Source organism: Eptesicus fuscus, chromosome 23 (genome assembly GCF_027574615.1).
Source record: "Eptesicus fuscus isolate TK198812 chromosome 23, DD_ASM_mEF_20220401, whole genome shotgun sequence".
Classification (NCBI taxonomy): domain Eukaryota; kingdom Metazoa; phylum Chordata; class Mammalia; order Chiroptera; family Vespertilionidae; genus Eptesicus; species Eptesicus fuscus.
The window spans coordinates 17,861,056-17,879,522 of record NC_072495.1 but is presented as its reverse complement, the minus strand read 5'-3'; the positions used below and the strand labels follow the sequence as shown (position 1 = coordinate 17,879,522).

The window sequence follows — 18,467 nt, the reverse complement described above, 5'->3', positions numbered from 1 at the left end:
GCCAGGAAGAGGGAGGCTGCCTTCTCCATGGCCTGAACCTGCGGCTTCCACACGAAGGAACACAGCTTCTTCCTCTGTGCGCCCAGGACTCGCCATAAACTGGGTGGGAGGGGGCCGTGGAGAGGGGCGAGCTGCCCCAAACGTCCTTCTGGACGCCGGCTGCTTAGTTCATGAATGAAACGCAGCGTGTGAGCGCCCCCTACTGCTCGCACCTTGAAAGAGCCCCAGGGCAGGGACTCAAAATAATCTTTCTTTGCCTTTAAACCCAAACTTACAAAACACTTTTGTAAACCAAATTAAAAGGCTTTTGTTTAAAATAAATACTCAATGAAGCAGCTCAAACTATTAGCCAGTCACTCATTTTTTTAAAAAAATATATTTTTATTGATTTCAAAGAGGAAGGGAGAGGGAGAGAGAGGTAGAAACATCAATGATGAAAGAGAAACATTGATCGGCTGCCTCCTGCACACCCCTTACTGGGGAATCGCCCGCAACCCCGCATGTGCCCTTGTCTGGAATCGAACTCGAGACCCTTCAGTCCGCAGGCAACTCTCTATCCACTGAGCCAAACCAGCGAGGGCCCCTCACTCACTTTTCAAAAGCCTTTGAACTAGAACAGAGCGGACTTGTCTTTTCAGCTCTGATGCTCCCTACAGCCCCCTAGGTCCTAGCGAACAGCCTGGCCACTGGGGAGTGAGACAGATGCCTCCTGCCCACGGGCTCACTCTGTGGATCTTCTCTGGGTCTGGGAATCTGAGCGGAGGGGACTCCTCCAGGCTCAGCAGCACTATCCCCCTTTTCCACTCACTGCTCCAGGCCAACGTGCCCCCATCTCGGTGGGCCCCTGTTCCCTTCACCTCAAGCTTCGCCCACAGCCAGCCAGCGGTCAGCAGAAATGAATGGCTGAGCGGGGACGGTGAGGGGCAGCGTCGATCCTTCGGATCCAGGTCAGAACGTGTGGTTCCTCTGCTCCCCGCCAAGACCTCCCGTCCGCACCCGCCAGGCAGAGGAATAGGAGAAAGACGGTTGGCCCTGAGGAAGGGAAACGCCTAGGGCTGCCAGGGGGAGCCGAGGAAATGGGAGAGGGAAAGGTTTTTTTGAAGGAGCCATTTCGGAGGCCAGCGAGTGGAAGTGCCTTTTGGCCTTTTCCTCGTGGCCTGAGCCAGTGAGTTTATTCCCGGGAGGACAGGGCCTGGCCCAGCATCCCAGGGCCGCCGGGGGCTTCCAGAGGCAGCACAGGACTGAGTGCAGCAGCCGGGTTTGCGTCCTTCCTCCTCTTACGGAGGAAACTTGGGCAAGGCACCTGGCTACCTACCCTGCTGGGTGTTCCCGGTTATGCCTCACGGAGGAGCCGATGACCCCCCAGGGCCCTACCAGCGCAGACACCCAGAACACCATCGGGCAGAGGCACAGACAGAGGGGTGCAGCGAGTTCCTGCCGCCACAAGCCTGTCTGTGCTCTGCAGCGTTAGGGAGGGGACCCACATACCTCATACCTCCCGCGCAGGTTGGGAGTTCTCCCACCTGTGAAGTTGAATGGGGCATTCTTCCAGGTCTACAGAGAGCCTCAGGCAGCTGTCATCCCAGGAAATACTGCCCAGTGAGCAACTTGGAGGATCATGGGAAAGTCACTGCCCATCAGAAAAGGCCCCTCACCCTGCACTCAGCCCAGGCAGGCAGGCCCTGTGACCTCAGGCCCTGTGACCTCACACGGACTAGGAATGTGAACTCCCCCCAGTCCTGGACCTGCTTTCTTTCTTTTTTTAAATTGATTTTTATTTTATTTTATTTATATTTTTATTGATTTCAGAGAGGGAGGAGAGAAAAATAGAAACATCGATGATGAGAGAGAAACCTTGATTGGCTGCCTCCTGCACGCCCCACACTGGGGATTGATTGAGCCTGAAACCCAGGCATGTGCCCTGACTGGGAATCGAACAGGGACCTCCTGGTTCATAAATCGACATTCACCCCCTGAGCCACACCAACCGGGCTTAATTGATTTTTAGAGAGAGAAAAAGAGAAACACTGATATAAGAGAGAAGCATTGATGTAAGAGAGAAACATTGCTCGGCTCCCTCCTGCCCACACCCCAACAGGGGGTTCAAACCTCCAACCTAAGGTATGTTCCCTGACCAGGAATCGAACCCGCCACCTTTTAGTGTATAGGATGATGCTGCAACCAACTGAGCTACCGGCCGGGGCCAGGACCTGCTTCTAGGTGTCCGCCTGGTCAGGGCCAGATGAGCCTGTAGTAGCCCCACGTCCCACATCAGCTGCCCTTCCCCATCACACGTGGCACAGAGGGGGCCCATGACAAAGACTTCCTCTCCGCTGGTGTATGTAAACAAGTTTGTCACCAGGTCCCCCCAACAGTCACACGTTCCAAACACGTATTTCCATTTTTCTAGTCTGTTTCTAGGCATTTTTTCCCTGTCCTATCAGGTATTTGGACAGCACTTCGATTATGAAATTCAAAAAGGTGTCGGATGCCCTTTTGATTCTGTGGACTGTTCTCTGAAGGTACTGCTGTGTGAAGAGATCGAGAGGCACCCGGTCAGCGTGGCTCAGTGGTTGAGCGTCGACCTATGAACCAGGAGGTCACGGTTCCATTCCTGGACAGGGAACATGCCTGGGTTGCAGGCTCGATCCCTAGTAGGGGACATGCAGGAGGCAGCCGATCAATGATTCTCTCATCATTGATGCTTCTATCTCTCCCCCTCCCTTCCTCTCTGAAATCAATAAAAAAATTAAAAAGAGGTCGATTTGGCTTACTGGACCTGGTCCCTACCCTCCTCACCACCCCCCCGGCTCCCCCCCACACACACACACTCCACCGTGACCTTTGGAAAAAGCACAGGTTGAGGATGCAAGAATGCCCTTTTTCAGTTAAATGAGTCCACATGCAGTTCCCGGGGAAGGGTCTGGCTCAGAGAGGGTTATTCTCCATCTCAGGGGCGTGGGCAGGGAAACCGTGACACGTCCAAGGTGAAGGACACAGGCAGTGGAGTAAGCAGAGCGCCAGGGGAGAGGGAAAGTGTGGGCGGCATCCCAGGAAAATACACACACACACCCTCCCGCGGGGAGCGGCTGCGACCGTGGAAGAAACAGTGGAATCGGTCCTCCTCCGCCGGAAACAGCTCTGGGCATGACTTCAGGGAACGATGGAGGGGAGGGCGAGGACAGAAGGGAGCCTCGGAGCTGCCCACACAGGACGCTGGAACTGGGACCGGGGAACAGGGGGGAAGCAGGAAGGGATCATGGAACTCCTTGAAACCCTAAGAGTTAGGGCTCCATCGAGCATCGTGTCATCTCTGGAGGCAGATTAGGCCGCAGGGCGACCAGCGTGATGGGCCAACGCTGCTCTGAGGATCGAAGCTGCTCTTTCTTCTGCATCTTTCCTGGGAAGCGGGTGGGGCACCTGAACATAAAGATGCTCTGAACAGGCCTCCCCTCGTGGTCAGCGGTGCCAGGCCCCGCTCACTCCTCCTCTTCCCGATGTGCTGCTCCAGCTCCCTCTCCTCTCCTGGCCCTGTCACGGCTCAGAAGGGCTCCTCCGAGGAGCCAGGCCGATCCCTGGCTGCCAGCTGGGTCGCAGGAGCCTGTGCCCCCGCACAGATGCAGAAGGAAGACCAGGGCACAAACCTGTGGGCATCTTCCCTCCCTGTCCCGGGGAAGAGGCTTGAGCCGTCTTCCAGGCACTCCCGCCGCCTAAGAGCGGGTGATCAACATTCACGCTCCTGCTCTGGGGATGAGCCTCACCTTTCTCCGTGTTATCTGCTGGCTTCCCAGGCTCCCTTCCTCACTGTCACCCCGAAGAATCCCAGCCCGGGGACCAGGGCCTGACCCCAGAGCAGTTACCCGCCACCTCTCCCAGCTGAAGGGGCCTGCAGACCCCCAGAGCCCACACCACAGGGAGCAGCCAGGGGGTCGGAAGAAGTCACTTCCACCTCCCAGCGGCCTGCAGGCCTCGCTCCACCCCATCAGAGCCTTCTCAGGCCCTGCTCCTGCCCCGTTCACACCCTGTGGCCACCTGAGGGTACCCAGAGATGCCACCTGTGTAAGGCTGCAGGGCGAGCTACACCGTTTATGGGGCCTGTACAAAATGAAAATGCAGGGCCTCTTGTTCAAACATTAAGAATTTGCCCAGCCGGTGTGGCTCAGTGGTTGAGCATCGACCTATGAACCAGGAGGTCATGGTTCGATTCCCCATCAGGGCACATGTCGGGGTTGCTGGCTCCATCCCCAGTGTGGGGCATGCAGGAGGCAGCCAACCAATGATTCTCTCTCATCATTGATGCTTCTCTCTCTCTCCCACTCCCCCTTCCTCTCTGAAATCAATAAAAAAGTAATTTTTTAAAATATATTTTTATTGATTTTTTACAGAGAGGAAGGGTGAGGTATAGAGAGTTAGAAACATCCATGAGAGAGAAACATCGATCAGCTGCCTCCTGCACATCCCCTACTGGGAATGTGCCCGCAACCAAGGTCCATGCCCTTGACTGGAATCGAACCTGGGACCCTTCAGTCCGCAGGCAGATGCTCTATCCACTGAGCCAAACCGGTTAGGGCAATAAAAAAGTATTTTTATTTATTTATTATTTTTATTTTTATTTTTTTAAAGGAAATTGAGCCTGGAACATAGGTTAGGCAGGTAGAAGGGCATTTCTTTGATCCTTTTTTTAAAAAAAATATATTTTATTGATTTTTTACAGAGAGGAAGAGAGAGGGATAGAGAGTTAGAAACATCGATCAGCTGCCTCTTGCACACCCCCCACTGCGGGGGATGTGCCCGCAACCAAGGCACATGCCCCTGACCGGAATCGAACCCGGGACCCCTGAGTCCGCAGGCCAACGCTCTATCCACTGAGCCAAACCGGTTTCGGCAAAAAAGTATTTTTGAAAAAGAACTCCCTGAGCCCTCCCTAGGTCCTTGACACTATCCCTCTGGGTCACCCCAAGCAAGGAGAACATTTTAAATAACTAAGTAAAACGCAAAGGATTATGGGTGGACTAGAGAGGTGAGAGCCTGGAAGCAAGGCAGCACGACTCCTCCAAGGCCGCAGGACCCCTCATGCCTGCATGTGTAAGCACGCCCCCCCACACACACACGTGTAAGCATGCACACACATGTATAAGCACACCCACGTGTAAGCACATCCACACACACCGTTTATGTGACCACCTCCCCACCTAATGCAAAGTTCTACTTCCTCCTTTCTTTCTGAGACAAAGCAGGGCACCAGGCGCTGGTCTCGGAAGCTCCAGGCAGGAGCAGAAACCCAGCCCTTGCTGGCGGGAGAAAGCCCTGAGTGCTGTGGCCCCCACTCTCAGCCTGGCCCCAGGGGCAGCACTGCAGTAAGAACAAAAATACTTAAAAAGAAATAAAGTATTTTACTCAAACGCACAAATACACTCTGAACCCCAGCTGGGAGCTGGTAAAACAATTCGCGTCGTAGACCCGTCTGTCGCCCAGGGTCCTCCGGGCCCGGCTTCCTGAAGAGCGTGTCCCCAGGACCGCAGCGCCCAGCCCCCCCCTCAGAGGCAGCATCGCGCCGGGCCTGGGTCAGAGGCGAGGAAGCAGATGTCCAGGGAAGGGCCCGGCTGCCCAGGGCCGGAGGGACCGGCTGCGGTCTCCGGCCTCCGCTCAGGTCGGCGCCGGCATCCTCCTCTCCCCACCTCCCAGCCCCACCCTGGAGGCTGAGGGAGGTGAGAGGCTCTGCCGGCTGGTCCTCCGTCTCCAGAGTCCTGGGGATTCAGCTCAGTCTGTGGGGGGCCTGAGGCAGGGGTGCAGGTAGCGATCCGGTGCTCAGGCCGCAGGGGTGCACGTTGGGGTGACCAGTGCATGGCCCCTGCCTCTACACCCCAGTCTGCTCTTTAATCCAGTCCCGGAAAATAGGGAGCCTCGTGTACACGCCCGGCTTGTCCCTCTGAGCGCAGCCTTCGCCCCAGCTCACCACGCCGGCCTGGAAGATCCGCCCATCCGCCTCCACGCTGGACAGGGGGCCCCCGGAATCGCCCTGAGGGGAGACAAGCCCTGAGTGTCCCGCCCACCTTCCCAGGCCCACCCCGCCCGGCGCCCGGCGCCCGGCACCCACCTGGCAGGCATCCACGCCCCCACTCAGGTAGCCCACGCACATCATGCGCGGGGTGATCTGCTGCGGCAGCAGCTTCTCGCAGGTCGTCTGGTTGATGATGCGGATCTCGCCCTTCTGCAGGATCAGCACCACGGAGCCTGGCGGGAGGGCGGGGCGGGCTGAGCTGGGTGGGCAGGCGGGCTCCTGGGGCCACGCCACGTGGGGACAGCACCCTCCCAGGTGCTCCCACAGCGATAACTGGACTAGGAACACTCTGGACACAACCCGAGCCCGAGGCGGACAAACGGCTAAGTAACGGGTGATGCATCTACCCGCCGGATACTGTGCAGCCCTGTAAGCCATTAGGTGGCAGGCCCCAAAAGACCCGCTATACACCACGGAACAGCTGTGAGAATGAGGAACAGAAAGCGGCCCTGGCGGGGTGCTCAGGGGTTAGAGCGCTGGCCCTTGGACCGAAGGGTCGTGGGTTCGATTCCCAGTCAAGGGCATGTACACCTTGGTTGTAGGTTCCCCAGGTAGGGGCGCATGCGGGAGGCAGCTAATCAATGTGTCTCCTTCACATCAATGTTTCTCTCTCTCTCCTCCCCTTGTCCCTCCCTTCCACTCTCTCTCGAAATCAATGGGAAAAATATCCCCAGGCGAGGATTAAAAAAAAAAAAAGGAGGAAGAAAGCACCATAAAATGCCTTATGTCAGGTTATTTTTCTCTTTCCTCTCCTTCGTCGACAGATTTCAGCAGTGTACTATAGGACAGTGGTTGGCAAACTGCGGCTCGCGAGCCACGGTTTGCCGCTCTGTTGACTCATGAGTTTGCCGACCACTGGGATAGGGGCTTAATCACAAGGAACAACGACAGCCTGTAATTATGGACTCTCGACTCCAATAATTACAGGCTGTCGTTGTTCCTTGTGATTAAGCCCTTATCCCAGTGGTCGGCAAACTCATGAGTCAACAGAGCGGCCAACAGTTGGCCGACCACTGTAGTAGATCAGGACGGAGTGTTTCAATATAACATTTACCAACGAAGGGCCCTCCTGGAGGCAGAAGGAGGGAGGAGGCCGCGCTCCCACCACTGGTCCCGACGCCGGCACCGCTCCACAGGCCCCTAAATCACACTGTTTCCATTCGGTGCTCTATGGTCACTGATACCATTTTATCTTCATTTTACAGGCGAATAAACAAGCTCCGAGTTTAAGCAACTCGCCAAAGTCACGCAACCAGGATGTCCATCCAAAGCCCGGCCTCCCAGTCCTCTAGACCTCCCCCCGCCCCAAACCCTCCCCTGACCCTGAACAGCCTGGTCCTCTCACAGAGGAGGCAGGAGGGGCAGGCCAGCTCACCTCCCTCGTAGGTGTGGCCCCAGCCGGTGACCCAGATGGCCTTGCCCGTGGGGAAGTCGTGCGAGGTGTCGGGCAGGCAGATGGGCCGCACGGTGTTGCTGTATTCGACCGGCCGCTCCAGCTCCAGCAGCGCGATGTCGTAGTCGAAGGTGAAGTCGTTAAAGGAAGGGTGGCTGATGATGCGCTTCAGGCCACGCTCCTGCACCCCCGAGTCGCTGCGCTTGCTCTGGTCGTGCAGGCCCAGGAAGGCCTTCCACATGGTGTGGTCGGAGTACCTGCAGAGGGAGCCAGAGAGCACCCCGTGAGCCACCTGCTGCACACCTGCCACACACTGAGGGGAGTGTGGCTCCTGCTTGGCCACCGCCCTCAACTGGAAATTACTAGGTGCCTCCCACCACCTCACTCATCCCCATTCCCTCTTTTAACTCATTGTTATCTGTTTACCAAAAAATACCTTATTATATCTTATTAGTCTCATCTTTCACAGAAGGAATAACACAGAACTCAATCCAAAGGCTTTTCTAACACAGTGGCGTCTACTCTAGGTACCAAGAGAATTGAAAAATGCATTGAACTTGACCTATCGGGTTGGCTGCTGGTAGCAGGATGGCGGTAGCAATGCTGGAAGTGTCTCGTGTTTACTAGAGGGCTGAACACCTAAGGACAAGACACTGATGGTGGGGCCCAATTTCTGGTGTGGGAAAAGGGGGCCACAAACCAGGAGGGGGCAGAGGAAGAGCGCTGGGCTGCTGACACACAGGGCAGCAGTACACACTCCTGATTTTCCCACAAACGCAGTAACATCCCCAATACCAGCCAGAACTTGGTTTCTTTCCTTTTTTAAAAAAAATAAAATAGTTTATTGCTTTTTTACAGAGAGGAAGGGAGAGGGATAGAGAGTTAGAAACATCAATGAGAGAGAAACATCCATCAGCTGCCTCCCGCACACTCCCTACTGGGTATGTGCCTGCAACCAAGATACATGCCCTTGGCCAGAATCGAACCCGGGACCCTTGAGTCTGCAGGCCAACGCTCTACCCACTGGGCCAAACCGGTCAGGGCCAGAACTTGATTACTAAATATCCTTCTCCATTCAAAGGAACCAAGGCTCCTTGGAGAAATGGCTGCTTTCAGGTCTGGAGCAAGGAAACAATAAAGCCAGCCTAGACCATGTATTTAACGGAACTGAGTGGGTTCTCAAACAACGATGAGCCAGCCACGGGCGCTCACAGGCCAAACTCAGGATCCTCCGAACACGCACATACACAACAGGCTTCGTTACCACACACGCTGAATAGCAGAGAAGGGGGAACGGAAATCCATGAGTTCATCCTGAGTCTAAAAAGTCATTCCCAAGAAATTAATGAGGAGGAGGAAAGGTATTCTTTACAGAAAAACCAGCGAATAAATACAGAAGAAAGGGTGGATGATAAGTCGAATTTTGCACCCACCACAGCAGGAACCAACACATGCAAGAATCACTGAGGAGCCGGGCTGGCGTGGCTCAGTGGTTGAGCATCGACCTAGGAACCAGAAGGTCACAGTTCAACTCCCGGTCAGGGCACATGCCCGGGTTATGGGCTCAATCCCCAGTGTGGGGCATGCAGGAGGCAGCCGATCAATGATTCTCTCTCATCATTGATGTTTCTACCTCTCTCTCCCTCTCCCTTCCTCTCTGAAATCAATAAAAAAAAGTATATTTTTAAAAAAGAATCATTGAGGAATGCTACAACCACTGGGTAAGAGATTGTTGGGGAACAGGATATTCACACTGACTCGAAGTGTCATCCAAGATTACTTATTCACAACCCCGGGGGAAGTACCTCTAAGGTGGGGAAACCCCGGACATCACCTTAACCACACAACCCGACTTTCCTCCCAGTCGGACACCAGGTGCTTCCTGAGGACACAATATCACCGAGGCAGTGCTTCCTACGAAAATGTGTAACCTAACTCTAATCAAGAAACAACAATCAGAAAAATCCAAATTGAGAGACAGTCTATTAAATAACTCACCAGGTCTTTTTAAAAAATGCAATGCCAACACAGACCAAAAATTAAAGGCTTGGGGGAGCTGTTACAGATTTAAAAGAGACTAAAGGAAACCAATGAGGCCCGGCCAGCATGGCTCAATGGGTGAGCGTCGACCTATGAACCAGGAGGTCACGGTTCGATTCCCAGTCAGGGCACATGCCCGGGTTGCAGGCTTGATCCCCAGTGTGGGGCATGCAGAAGGCAGCCAATCAATGATTCTCTCTCGTCAGTGACGTTTTTCTCTCTCTCTCTCCCTCTCCCTTCCTCTCTGAAATCAATAAAAAATATAAAATGAAGTAAAATATTACGTGAAGTTTAAAACAAAGTATGTGTGTGCATGGGCATGCGTGAAGAGATAAAACTAAAACAAATGTGGTAAAATTCAACAATTAGGGAAACAGATCAAGGAGATGAGGGAGTTCACTGTAATTTTTATTCTCTCATGGTACTCGCAACTTGGTTGTAGGTCTAAATTTTTGTGTGTTTTTTTCAAAATAAAAATCTGGGGAAATAAGGTCTTTTTAAAAATATATATTTTTTATTGATTTTTTTACAGAGAGGAAAGGAGAGGGATAGAGAGTTAGAAACATCGATGAGAGAGAAACATCGATTCAGCTGCCTCCTGCATACTCCCTACTGGGGATGTGCCCGCAACCAAGGTACATGCCCTTGACCGGAATCGAACCTGGGACCCTTCAGTCTACAGGACACTCCATCCACTGAGCCAAACCGGTTAGGGCAGAAAATAAGGTCTTTAAAACAGAAAATGCATATGATCTCGAACCTCTCAGGAAGTCAGGAGGCTACTCGCCCCAGCCCTGCAGACTCACCCTCGGGCGCCTGTCTCCCCACCCCTGCCCAGAGCCCTGCCAGAGCCCGGCCCCAGCTGTCCTCTGCTGACTCAGCACCCACCCCTCCATTCTTGCCGCCCCTCCCTACGGAGTCTCACACCCAGAACCAAGTGCCAGCCTCCACACAGACCTTTTGGCCTCTGGTTTCACTCTAATCTGTTGCTGCCAGATAACAGCTCCCTAAGGCCTGTGAGGACCTCTTTGTCTCACTCGACGACCTAACCTGAGTCCCCAAACCTACCCAGTCAGCCTCAACGCACCAACTGGCATTCCACACCCCCCACTAATTCTGCCCCACCCTTTCCAACGTTCCCCCATCATCCTCATAGTCAACCATGTACTCATCGATTTCTTGACTCAATAATTACTGGGCATCCCTGATGTTCTCGGGATTGCACTAGACCGAGTCTTTGAGTTCACAGTGAGCGTGGGGAGGGATCCAGGAGAACGGCCATGACACAGGGTGGGAAGTGTCCCTCGGTGGAGTGGGCAGACCCTACAGGAGAGCGTGGGGTGGAGGCGGGAGGCAGGACAGGGAGCGGGTCATGGACCAGGCCTTGGAGACCTAACAGGACTTGGTCAGATCGACAGGTGGGGAGAAAGCAGCATATTCAGAGAGAGCAACGAGGACCCGGCGTGGCTCAGTGGTTGAGTGTCGACCTATGAACCAGGGGGTCACGGTTCAATTCCCGGTCAGGGCACATGCCCGGGTTACGGGCTCGATCCCCAGTGTGGGGCGTGCAGGAGGCAGCTGATCAATGATTCTCACTCATCATTGATGTTTCTTTCTCTCCCTCTCCCTTCCTCTCTGAAATCAATTAAAATATATTTTTTAAAAAACAGAGAGAGCAAAGGGATTGTGAAGGAAGCCCCCAAATTGAACACATGGACAGTGTGAGGCCAGGACAGGAGGCTGAGGTTGAAGAGACCGGATGGTGTGGCGTGTGGGTCACGCTGCGGCATTTCTACGCTATCCTGCAAGCCACGGCTGGCATATAAGGAGGGGTTGACAGGATCAGGGTAGCTCATTGGAAAGACCGCTCTGGCTCTGGAGAGTACAGACTGGAGTGCTCAGAGGAAGCGACAAGGTCAGGCAGGGCTGCTGCAGCCACCTGGGCCGGGGCGCCGAGGTGGAAGCCGTGTGAGTGGGAAAGGGCAGAGCAGCTCCCGGGACACGAAGGAGGCCAGCACCTGAGGCTGGAAGGACACGAAGGGTGGGGGAGGAGGGGAGTCCCCTGTCCCCTCTGGCTCCATCTTCCTGGGATCCCATCACCTGCCACGGACGTCCCTCTGTCAGCCCTGTGCTGCTGCGGAGCCCTGTGCCCCAAGACTCTCCACCCCCGTCCCAGCCAGGCCCACTCACCCAGCAACCCCAACTCCAGCCACAGGGTCTTCGCTCTAAAGCCCGTGGTACCCAGCTGAGGACGGTCTTTATTTTTATTTCATTTTTTATTTTTTAAATGCATTTTTATTGATTTCAGAGAGAAAGGAAGAGGGAGAGAAATATAGAAACATCAATGAGAATCACTGACTGGCTGCCTCCTGCACGCCCCCTACTGGGGATGGATCCCACAACCTGGGCATGTGCCCTTGACTGAAATCGAACCCGGGACCCTTCAGTCCACAGGTCAACACTCTATCCACTGAGCCAAACCAGCTGGGGCAGGACAATCTTTACTGCCTGAGCAGGTGCACACCTGCCCGTAACAGAAGCCAGCCGGGAGGTGTGGCACGAGGTCCCGGTGACCGCCCTGGTGTGGGAGAGGACACCGGGGGAAGTCAACCGCCGGACGGAGCTGACCGCTCGCCAAGCCCTCCTCTAGGCCCCCAGGTTACGTCCTTTTCTGTTCCAAACAGCCCTTCCGGGCAGGGCCGCCCACGCTCAGGTGAGGACTCACGCACCACAAGGCTCAGTAACTTGCTCACCCAAGGTCACACAGCTAACAAGTCATGGATGATCCAAACCAGCAACCTGTGCCCCCCGCCACAACATGGTACCTCCTCTCGGGAAGAACTGCGGGCATCTGTGACCTAGAAACGGGTCCGAAGTGACCGCGCACCAGGTCCTTGCACACGCCACACCTGCCTCCGCTCACAGCTCTCCCTCCGGGTCCGGTGACCAACGCCCTCGCATTTCACACCCAGATCCGACGCCCCTGCCCACGAGGCATTCCTCACAGCCGCCCTCCCCAGGACTCGGGCAGAATTCTAGTCACTTCTGCCCACGGCGGAGCTGGAGCGAAGTTGACAGAATGGGAAGAGGAAGGACGGTCAGGTGCGCGAGGCCGCACTGCCCCGCGAGGCCCCAGGGACCACAGCGCTGACTCCACTCCCTCCACCCACGAGCCGTCTGACCGTGCCCACATCTGCGCCTGGGAACTCCGTGGTGCCACAGGCCCTGTCTCTCGGGAAGTCCGTGGCTGCCCTCTCCCTGGCAGCCCGGGCTCCTTGTGGAGCGTGGGGTGGAACAGCACAAGCTCACAGGAAGGCCCTGAGCGTGAGAACCCCTGGAGCGTGGGAACCCCTGGAGCGTGGGAACCCCTGGAGCGTGGGAACCCCTGGAGCGTGGGAATGTCTGTGCCCTGTGCCCGCAGCCCCAGGAGCAAGCTGTCCCCTAGACTCCCTCCCAAAGCCGCTGGCCAGGGGGCCTGCATGGGCGGGAGCCACAACACTAAGTGCCCAGCCCGTCCTGAGACCCCAGCACAACCCTTCCTAGGGACCGTCCCTGTGCTGGGATCGAGGCTGCCCGGACCTGCGGTTACAACGTGCCGAGCACCTACTGTGCGCAGACGCAGGGCCCAGCACTTTATGTTTAATCCTCACAATCGAAGGATACGAAGTCCCAGTGCCGCCGAGGAGCCTGAGGCCTGGGAGTGTGAATACCTGCCTGCGGCCACCTGGCCGGCGGCGCTGCCTGTCACTGCTCGGCTGGTCTGAGCACGTCCCGGGGAGCCCGTTAGTGCAGCGACGAACCAGCGGGCTGTGGGTCCACACACCTGGGCCCGGGGGTCTCGCTCTGCCCCTCAATTACCTGGGCAACCCCGAGCAAATGTGCTTACCTCCCTGAACCTACGTGTCTGCAAAATGCCACGTGAGCAGACCTGCCTGGCCGGGTCGCTAGGAGGACACTTAGGTGGTGCTTGCCTGAGAGGGAGCCCCTAAGAGATCCATCCCCGTTTTCATTATTGCCGTGAGTAGCCGCATCCTGGGTGTCTGCGCCCTCCAGCCCGACCCCGCCCCAGCGCCAGCCCACCTTCGTGACTCACAGACACAGGCCTTCCAACCCCAGAACCCACGGGAGGGCCTCCCAGAGCCCCCCAACCCCACACCCCCCACCCCGCACCCCGCGGCTCACTTGAATCCTCGGTCGTCGGCGAAGCAGTGCGCGGCGGACACCATCCAGCTGGGGGAGATGAGCGAGGCCCCGCACAGGTGGCCCTGGCCCAGCGCGTGCAGGCTCACCTGCCAGGGCCACTCGCCTTCTTCCGCATCCTTGCCGCCGACCACCCGGGACTGCCTGCTGAAGGCCCGCAGCCCACAGTCTGCGAGGGGCCGGGACCCGAAGGAAGGGCGGGGAGTTAGGGTGGGTGCCAGCTCCTGGCCCCCCAGCAGGCCCCGGGGAGCCCGCAGGGGGCGGTCGCCTCGCAGTGGGCACCGCACTGCTGGTGCAATTGTTGGCACGACAGACCCTACAGGCGAGGAACTCTGAGCCTCGGACCCACCGACTTCCACGGGGCCCCTTCCCTGCTCCCAAGGTCAATACCCTCACATCCTCCCCCCCCCACCCCGCCCCGCCCCTGCACAAATGCATTGGGGCGCCTGCAGACACCTGCTGGTTAGCTTAGATTACCAGGGGTGCCATTTGCCTAGATTTCCCTGGCGAATGCTGAAGACACAGCTCAGAGGGAGCACAGGCGGGTGACAGGAAGTCAGAGAGCAGCTGCCAGGCTCAGATCTAACTTGGGCCAGGGCTTCTGGCACACACACACACGAGGCTGCAAACTAAAGCGTGGGGTGGGGTGCGGGCAAACACGGGGGAGGGCTTGGGAAGCTGTGCCCCCTCTCCCGGGCAGGACAGGAAAGCCAGGGCCTGCCGTGCCCCCTGTGGCAGGGGCCAGAAGCGGGGGCCAGCCCAGCACCCCCACCAGGACCAGGACAACTGAGGTGCTGGCTGCCCTGGGCCTTGCCTCCCGGACCAGAGCACGCCCAGGGGGGCAGTGCCCTCGTGCCAGTCAACAAATCGGCAAGGTCATCCTTCCCTCCGGGCAGCATCCAGGGCAGAAATGGGTGCGGGAGGCCCTGGCGGGTTCCGCCTCTGTCTGTGCCCGCACAGTGAACCCCCGGTGCCCGCGGGCGGGCCCGCTCACCGCAGTTCTTCTCATCCGAGCCGTCGCTGCAGTCCTTCTTGCCGTCACACTCGGGGTTGGTCTTGCTCAAGCAGAGCCCGTTGTGGCAGCGGTAGGTGTGTTTGGTGCAGGTGACGACCGTGCCTGCACGGGGAGCAGGACGTGGGGAGAAAGTCAGTTCCCCCGGGGACCTCAGCAGCAGCCTGCCATCCATCCGCCCATCGACGCCCCTCACTCAGGCCCGGCCCACGCACCGCACCACCGCCCACTGTCCTTCCGGCCCTGCCGAGGGTTCCTCCACGTTCTGGAAGGTTCCCCCTCTGCGGACGCCCTTTCGTCAAACAAGGTCGTTTGTGTTTATTAAGCTCTGCACGCACTGCCTGTGAGGGTGCTTGGGCGGCTTCCTGGGAGCAGGAGGAACCCCCCCGGAAGGTCGGGGGGGGGGCGGGGCCAGGCCTTACCGCTGCTGCACTTGGCCTCGTCGGACCCGTCCCCACAGTTGTCCTTCCCATCACATCGCTGGCTCTCGGGGAGGCACTTCCCGTTGCCACACTGGAAGGTCTTCGCCGGACAACCTGGGAAGCACAAAGCACTGTCAGGGGTCCAAGTCCCGGCTGAGTGGACTGCAGGGAGCCGGGCCCCCACGGGCAGCCCCCCACGGGCAGCCCCCCACGGGCAGCCCCGACGGGCACTCACTGCACTCCAGCTCGTCGCTGTTGTCCCCGCAATCGTTCACGGTGTCGCACACCCAGAAGAGGGGCTTGCAGAACTTGTTCTTGCACGTGAACTGGTAGGTGGCATTGCATTCTGGGGGTGGCGAGGGCGGCAGTCAGCTAGGGAGGCTCAGCGGGATGTGAGCCCCCCGCTCACTCGTCACTCACTGCCTCCCTGGGAAGCTGCCTGGGGACCTGGTCCCTGGAGAGCACCCGGGGCCCCCGCTCACGGCCTATGGAGCTGCCTGCTCCTCGGGGCCCAGGCTCCACACAGCTGAGCGAGGGAGGGCTAGAGGTGTACTCGGGGATGGGCACAACCCCCCGCCACCTCCGGCCCCCGGGATCAGCTGGCAGGCGCCAGGGCACAGCAAGGGCAAGAGAGCACGTCCCGGCCCGCAGCCCCACTCACTGCAGTCGAGCTCATCGCTGTGGTCGGCGCAGTCGGCCCAGCCGTCGCAGCGCAGCTCGTTCCCAATGCAGCGCCCCGTGTTGCACATGAACTTCCCCGGGCACGCTGCGGGGAGAGGACAGGCCTGAGGTCCGGGCCTCCACCCTCCTCCACAGCCGCTCCCCGCCTCACCTCCCTCCCCAGAGCCGACCTCACGGCCACACTGAGGACTCACGAAAACTGGCCAGTCCAACCCTGAACGGAGAGGCGCAGGCTGCCACGGGCACCAGAAGGGAGGGGTATCCAGGTCCACCAAGCGGGGCCAGGGGGTTCTTACAGCCCAAACAGGAAGGCTGGCCCAGGTCCCTCCCGACGGCCGGCGACCCAACCCCGGGAGCTCCGGGCAAAGCAGAGAGGGGCTGGCTGGGTGCTCTATGGCCCCAGAGCGACGCACAGCAACAGCAGCCGGGCAGCTCGGGAATGTGGGTGTCCCCTCCCCCATTTCCCGCGTTCCCGTGTTTCTGAAATGGAAAGGTGTCTGCCACCTGATGTCATCAGGCGGACGGCGAGGTTCGGGGGGGACCTCGGTCACTTTGTCTGCATTGGCAGCTCAGTCACTTATCCGAGGGGTTTGCTCAGCTCATTTCACTCTTGGTGGAGAGCCATGCCATAGGATTTTTACTTAAACGTGGACTCCTGCGTACGGTTAAAATGTCTTCCAGAAGGCTAATCTCCGACGAAGGGCTGACACACGAAACCATTTGTACACGGGGGAACCGCTCCTCACGCCACAGACAGTGAAATTAAAGGCAACAGAAGCTGCTAGATGCCTCCGGGCCGGCTCATGCACCTGTCTCAGCCAGGCGCAGTTAGTGTGGTGCGCGTGCCCCGAAGTTTCCAATGTCTCAAAACGATGCTCTTAACCGCAAAGGTGCGGAAAGGCCGCCGAGACAAGCACCGATGGTCAGCGATCCAGGGCCACAGGGACAGGTGGCCCCAAGGCACCAGGGTCCTCGGCTCAGGGGCCGCACCTGGGACCGAAGGGCGTGGGATATGCCAGTGTTCACGGGGGTCTTTCTTACATGCATGGCCCGGCCGGCGTGGCTCAGTGGTTGAGCGTCGACCTCTGAACCAGGAGGTCACGGTTCGATTCCCAGTCAGGGCACATGCCCGGGTTGCTGGCTCGATCCCCAGTAGGGGGCTATGCAGGAGGCAGCCGATCAATGATATTTCTCTCCTCCCTCTCCCTCTCCCTCTCCCTCTTCCTCTCCCATCCTTTCGGAAATCAATAAAAATATGTTTTTTAAAGAATAGATTAAGCCCTGACCGGTTTGGCTCAGTGGATAGGGCATCAGCCTGTGGACTCAAGGGTCCCAGGTTCGATTCCGGTCAAGAGCATGTACTTTGGTTGCGGGCACATCCCCAGTAGGGGGGTGTGCAGGAGGCAGCTGATGGATGTTTCTCTCTCATCAATGTTTCTAACTCTCTCTCTCTCTCCCTTCCTCTCTGTAAAAAAAATCAATAAAATATATATTTTTTAAAAATAGATTAAAAAAAAAAATACATGCATGTCAGGTAGCCTTTTCCCCCTCAGAAGGCTGCCAGAGGGACCTGCGCCTCACACGCCCTGGGGCCTTAGGACGAGGAAGGCCCGACGCTAGGAAGACGCAGCCCGGAGCGTGCCGCTGGGGTCCTTCCCTCCAGCCGGGTTCCTCCTTCCGGAGAAGCCACTCACGGTCACTGGAGTCATAGGACAGGTACTCGGCCCAGAAGCCCGTGTCGGTGTAGGACTGGTCCGAATGGAAGCGCACCGTGATCCTGCTGCTCTTGCTGGCGACCACAAACTGGGACTTCTCTCCGCAGAACCTGGGGGGGGGGGGGGGGGGAGGCCAACTGTAGGCAGAGGACCCACCCCGGGGCGTGGACACTCCCCCCACCTGGGCCCCGGGCCCGCTCCCTGACTCCCCGGCCAGTCCCCCACTCCCCAGCCGGCACCCCTCTCCCAGGCACTCACTTCTCCCCGTTGACCTCCACGTAGTCCTTGGGGCACGTGCCCACGGGCACGCTGGGCTCCCACAGGTAGAAGACTTTGAAGGACACCTTCACGTTCCGGTTGTGGGGCACCTGCAGAAAGACACGCTGCTGGGTCTCCGCTGCTTCTTTCCCTCTTCCCCAAACCCAGGGGCGTCAGCGGCGGCCGTGGGGCCGGGAGGAGGGGGCGGGCAGGGAGCGTGGCTGCGGCCTCTCCTCTAGGGCCACGGGGGCTGCATGCCACCCAGAGCGGGAGGGGTCGGGGGCCGGGTTTGGAAGAACCTCTAGACTCAGGGGCAAGAGACACGGTTATGTGGCTAAAGAAGGCTGGGCCCGGCAGGCGTGGCTCAGGGGTTGAGCCTTGACCTATGAACCAGGAGGTTATGGTTCGATTCCCAGCCAAGGGCATATGCCCGGGTTGCGGCTCGATGCCTAGTATGGGATGTGCAGGAGGCAACTGACCAATGATTCTCTCTCATCGTTTAGGTTACTATCTCTCTCTCCCTTTCCCTTCCTCTCTGAAATCAATAAAAACATATTAATAATAATAATAAAAAAGGCTGGAAGGTCCTCCCACCATTATCGAGGGAGGAAAAGGAGATGGATCTGGGATGGGGAGGGCGTGAGAAGCAGTCCTGTGTGGGGGACTCTTGTCCCAGGGCCATTCA

The 18,467-nt window shown here is 57.7% G+C and overlaps 1 protein-coding gene across 1 annotated transcript in view; it reads right to left on the bottom strand.

Annotated features, from left to right (window-relative positions):
- Positions 1-5,373: 5,373 nt before the first annotated feature.
- Positions 5,374-18,467, bottom strand: part of ST14 (ST14 transmembrane serine protease matriptase) — a 38,055-nt gene continuing 24,961 nt past the window's right edge. Inside the window, exons 10-19 of the mRNA XM_008142854.3 lie at positions 17,783-17,892; positions 17,504-17,634; positions 15,790-15,894; positions 15,364-15,474; positions 15,129-15,242; positions 14,689-14,811; positions 13,677-13,863; positions 7,437-7,711; positions 6,098-6,234; positions 5,374-6,019 (exon numbers count right to left, since the gene is read on the bottom strand). Of these exons, the coding sequence (XP_008141076.2) occupies positions 5,858-6,019; positions 6,098-6,234; positions 7,437-7,711; positions 13,677-13,863; positions 14,689-14,811; positions 15,129-15,242; positions 15,364-15,474; positions 15,790-15,894; positions 17,504-17,634; positions 17,783-17,892 (1,455 nt within the window). The 3' untranslated portion in view covers positions 5,374-5,857. The remainder of the gene's footprint in view (positions 6,020-6,097; positions 6,235-7,436; positions 7,712-13,676; positions 13,864-14,688; positions 14,812-15,128; positions 15,243-15,363; positions 15,475-15,789; positions 15,895-17,503; positions 17,635-17,782; positions 17,893-18,467) is intronic.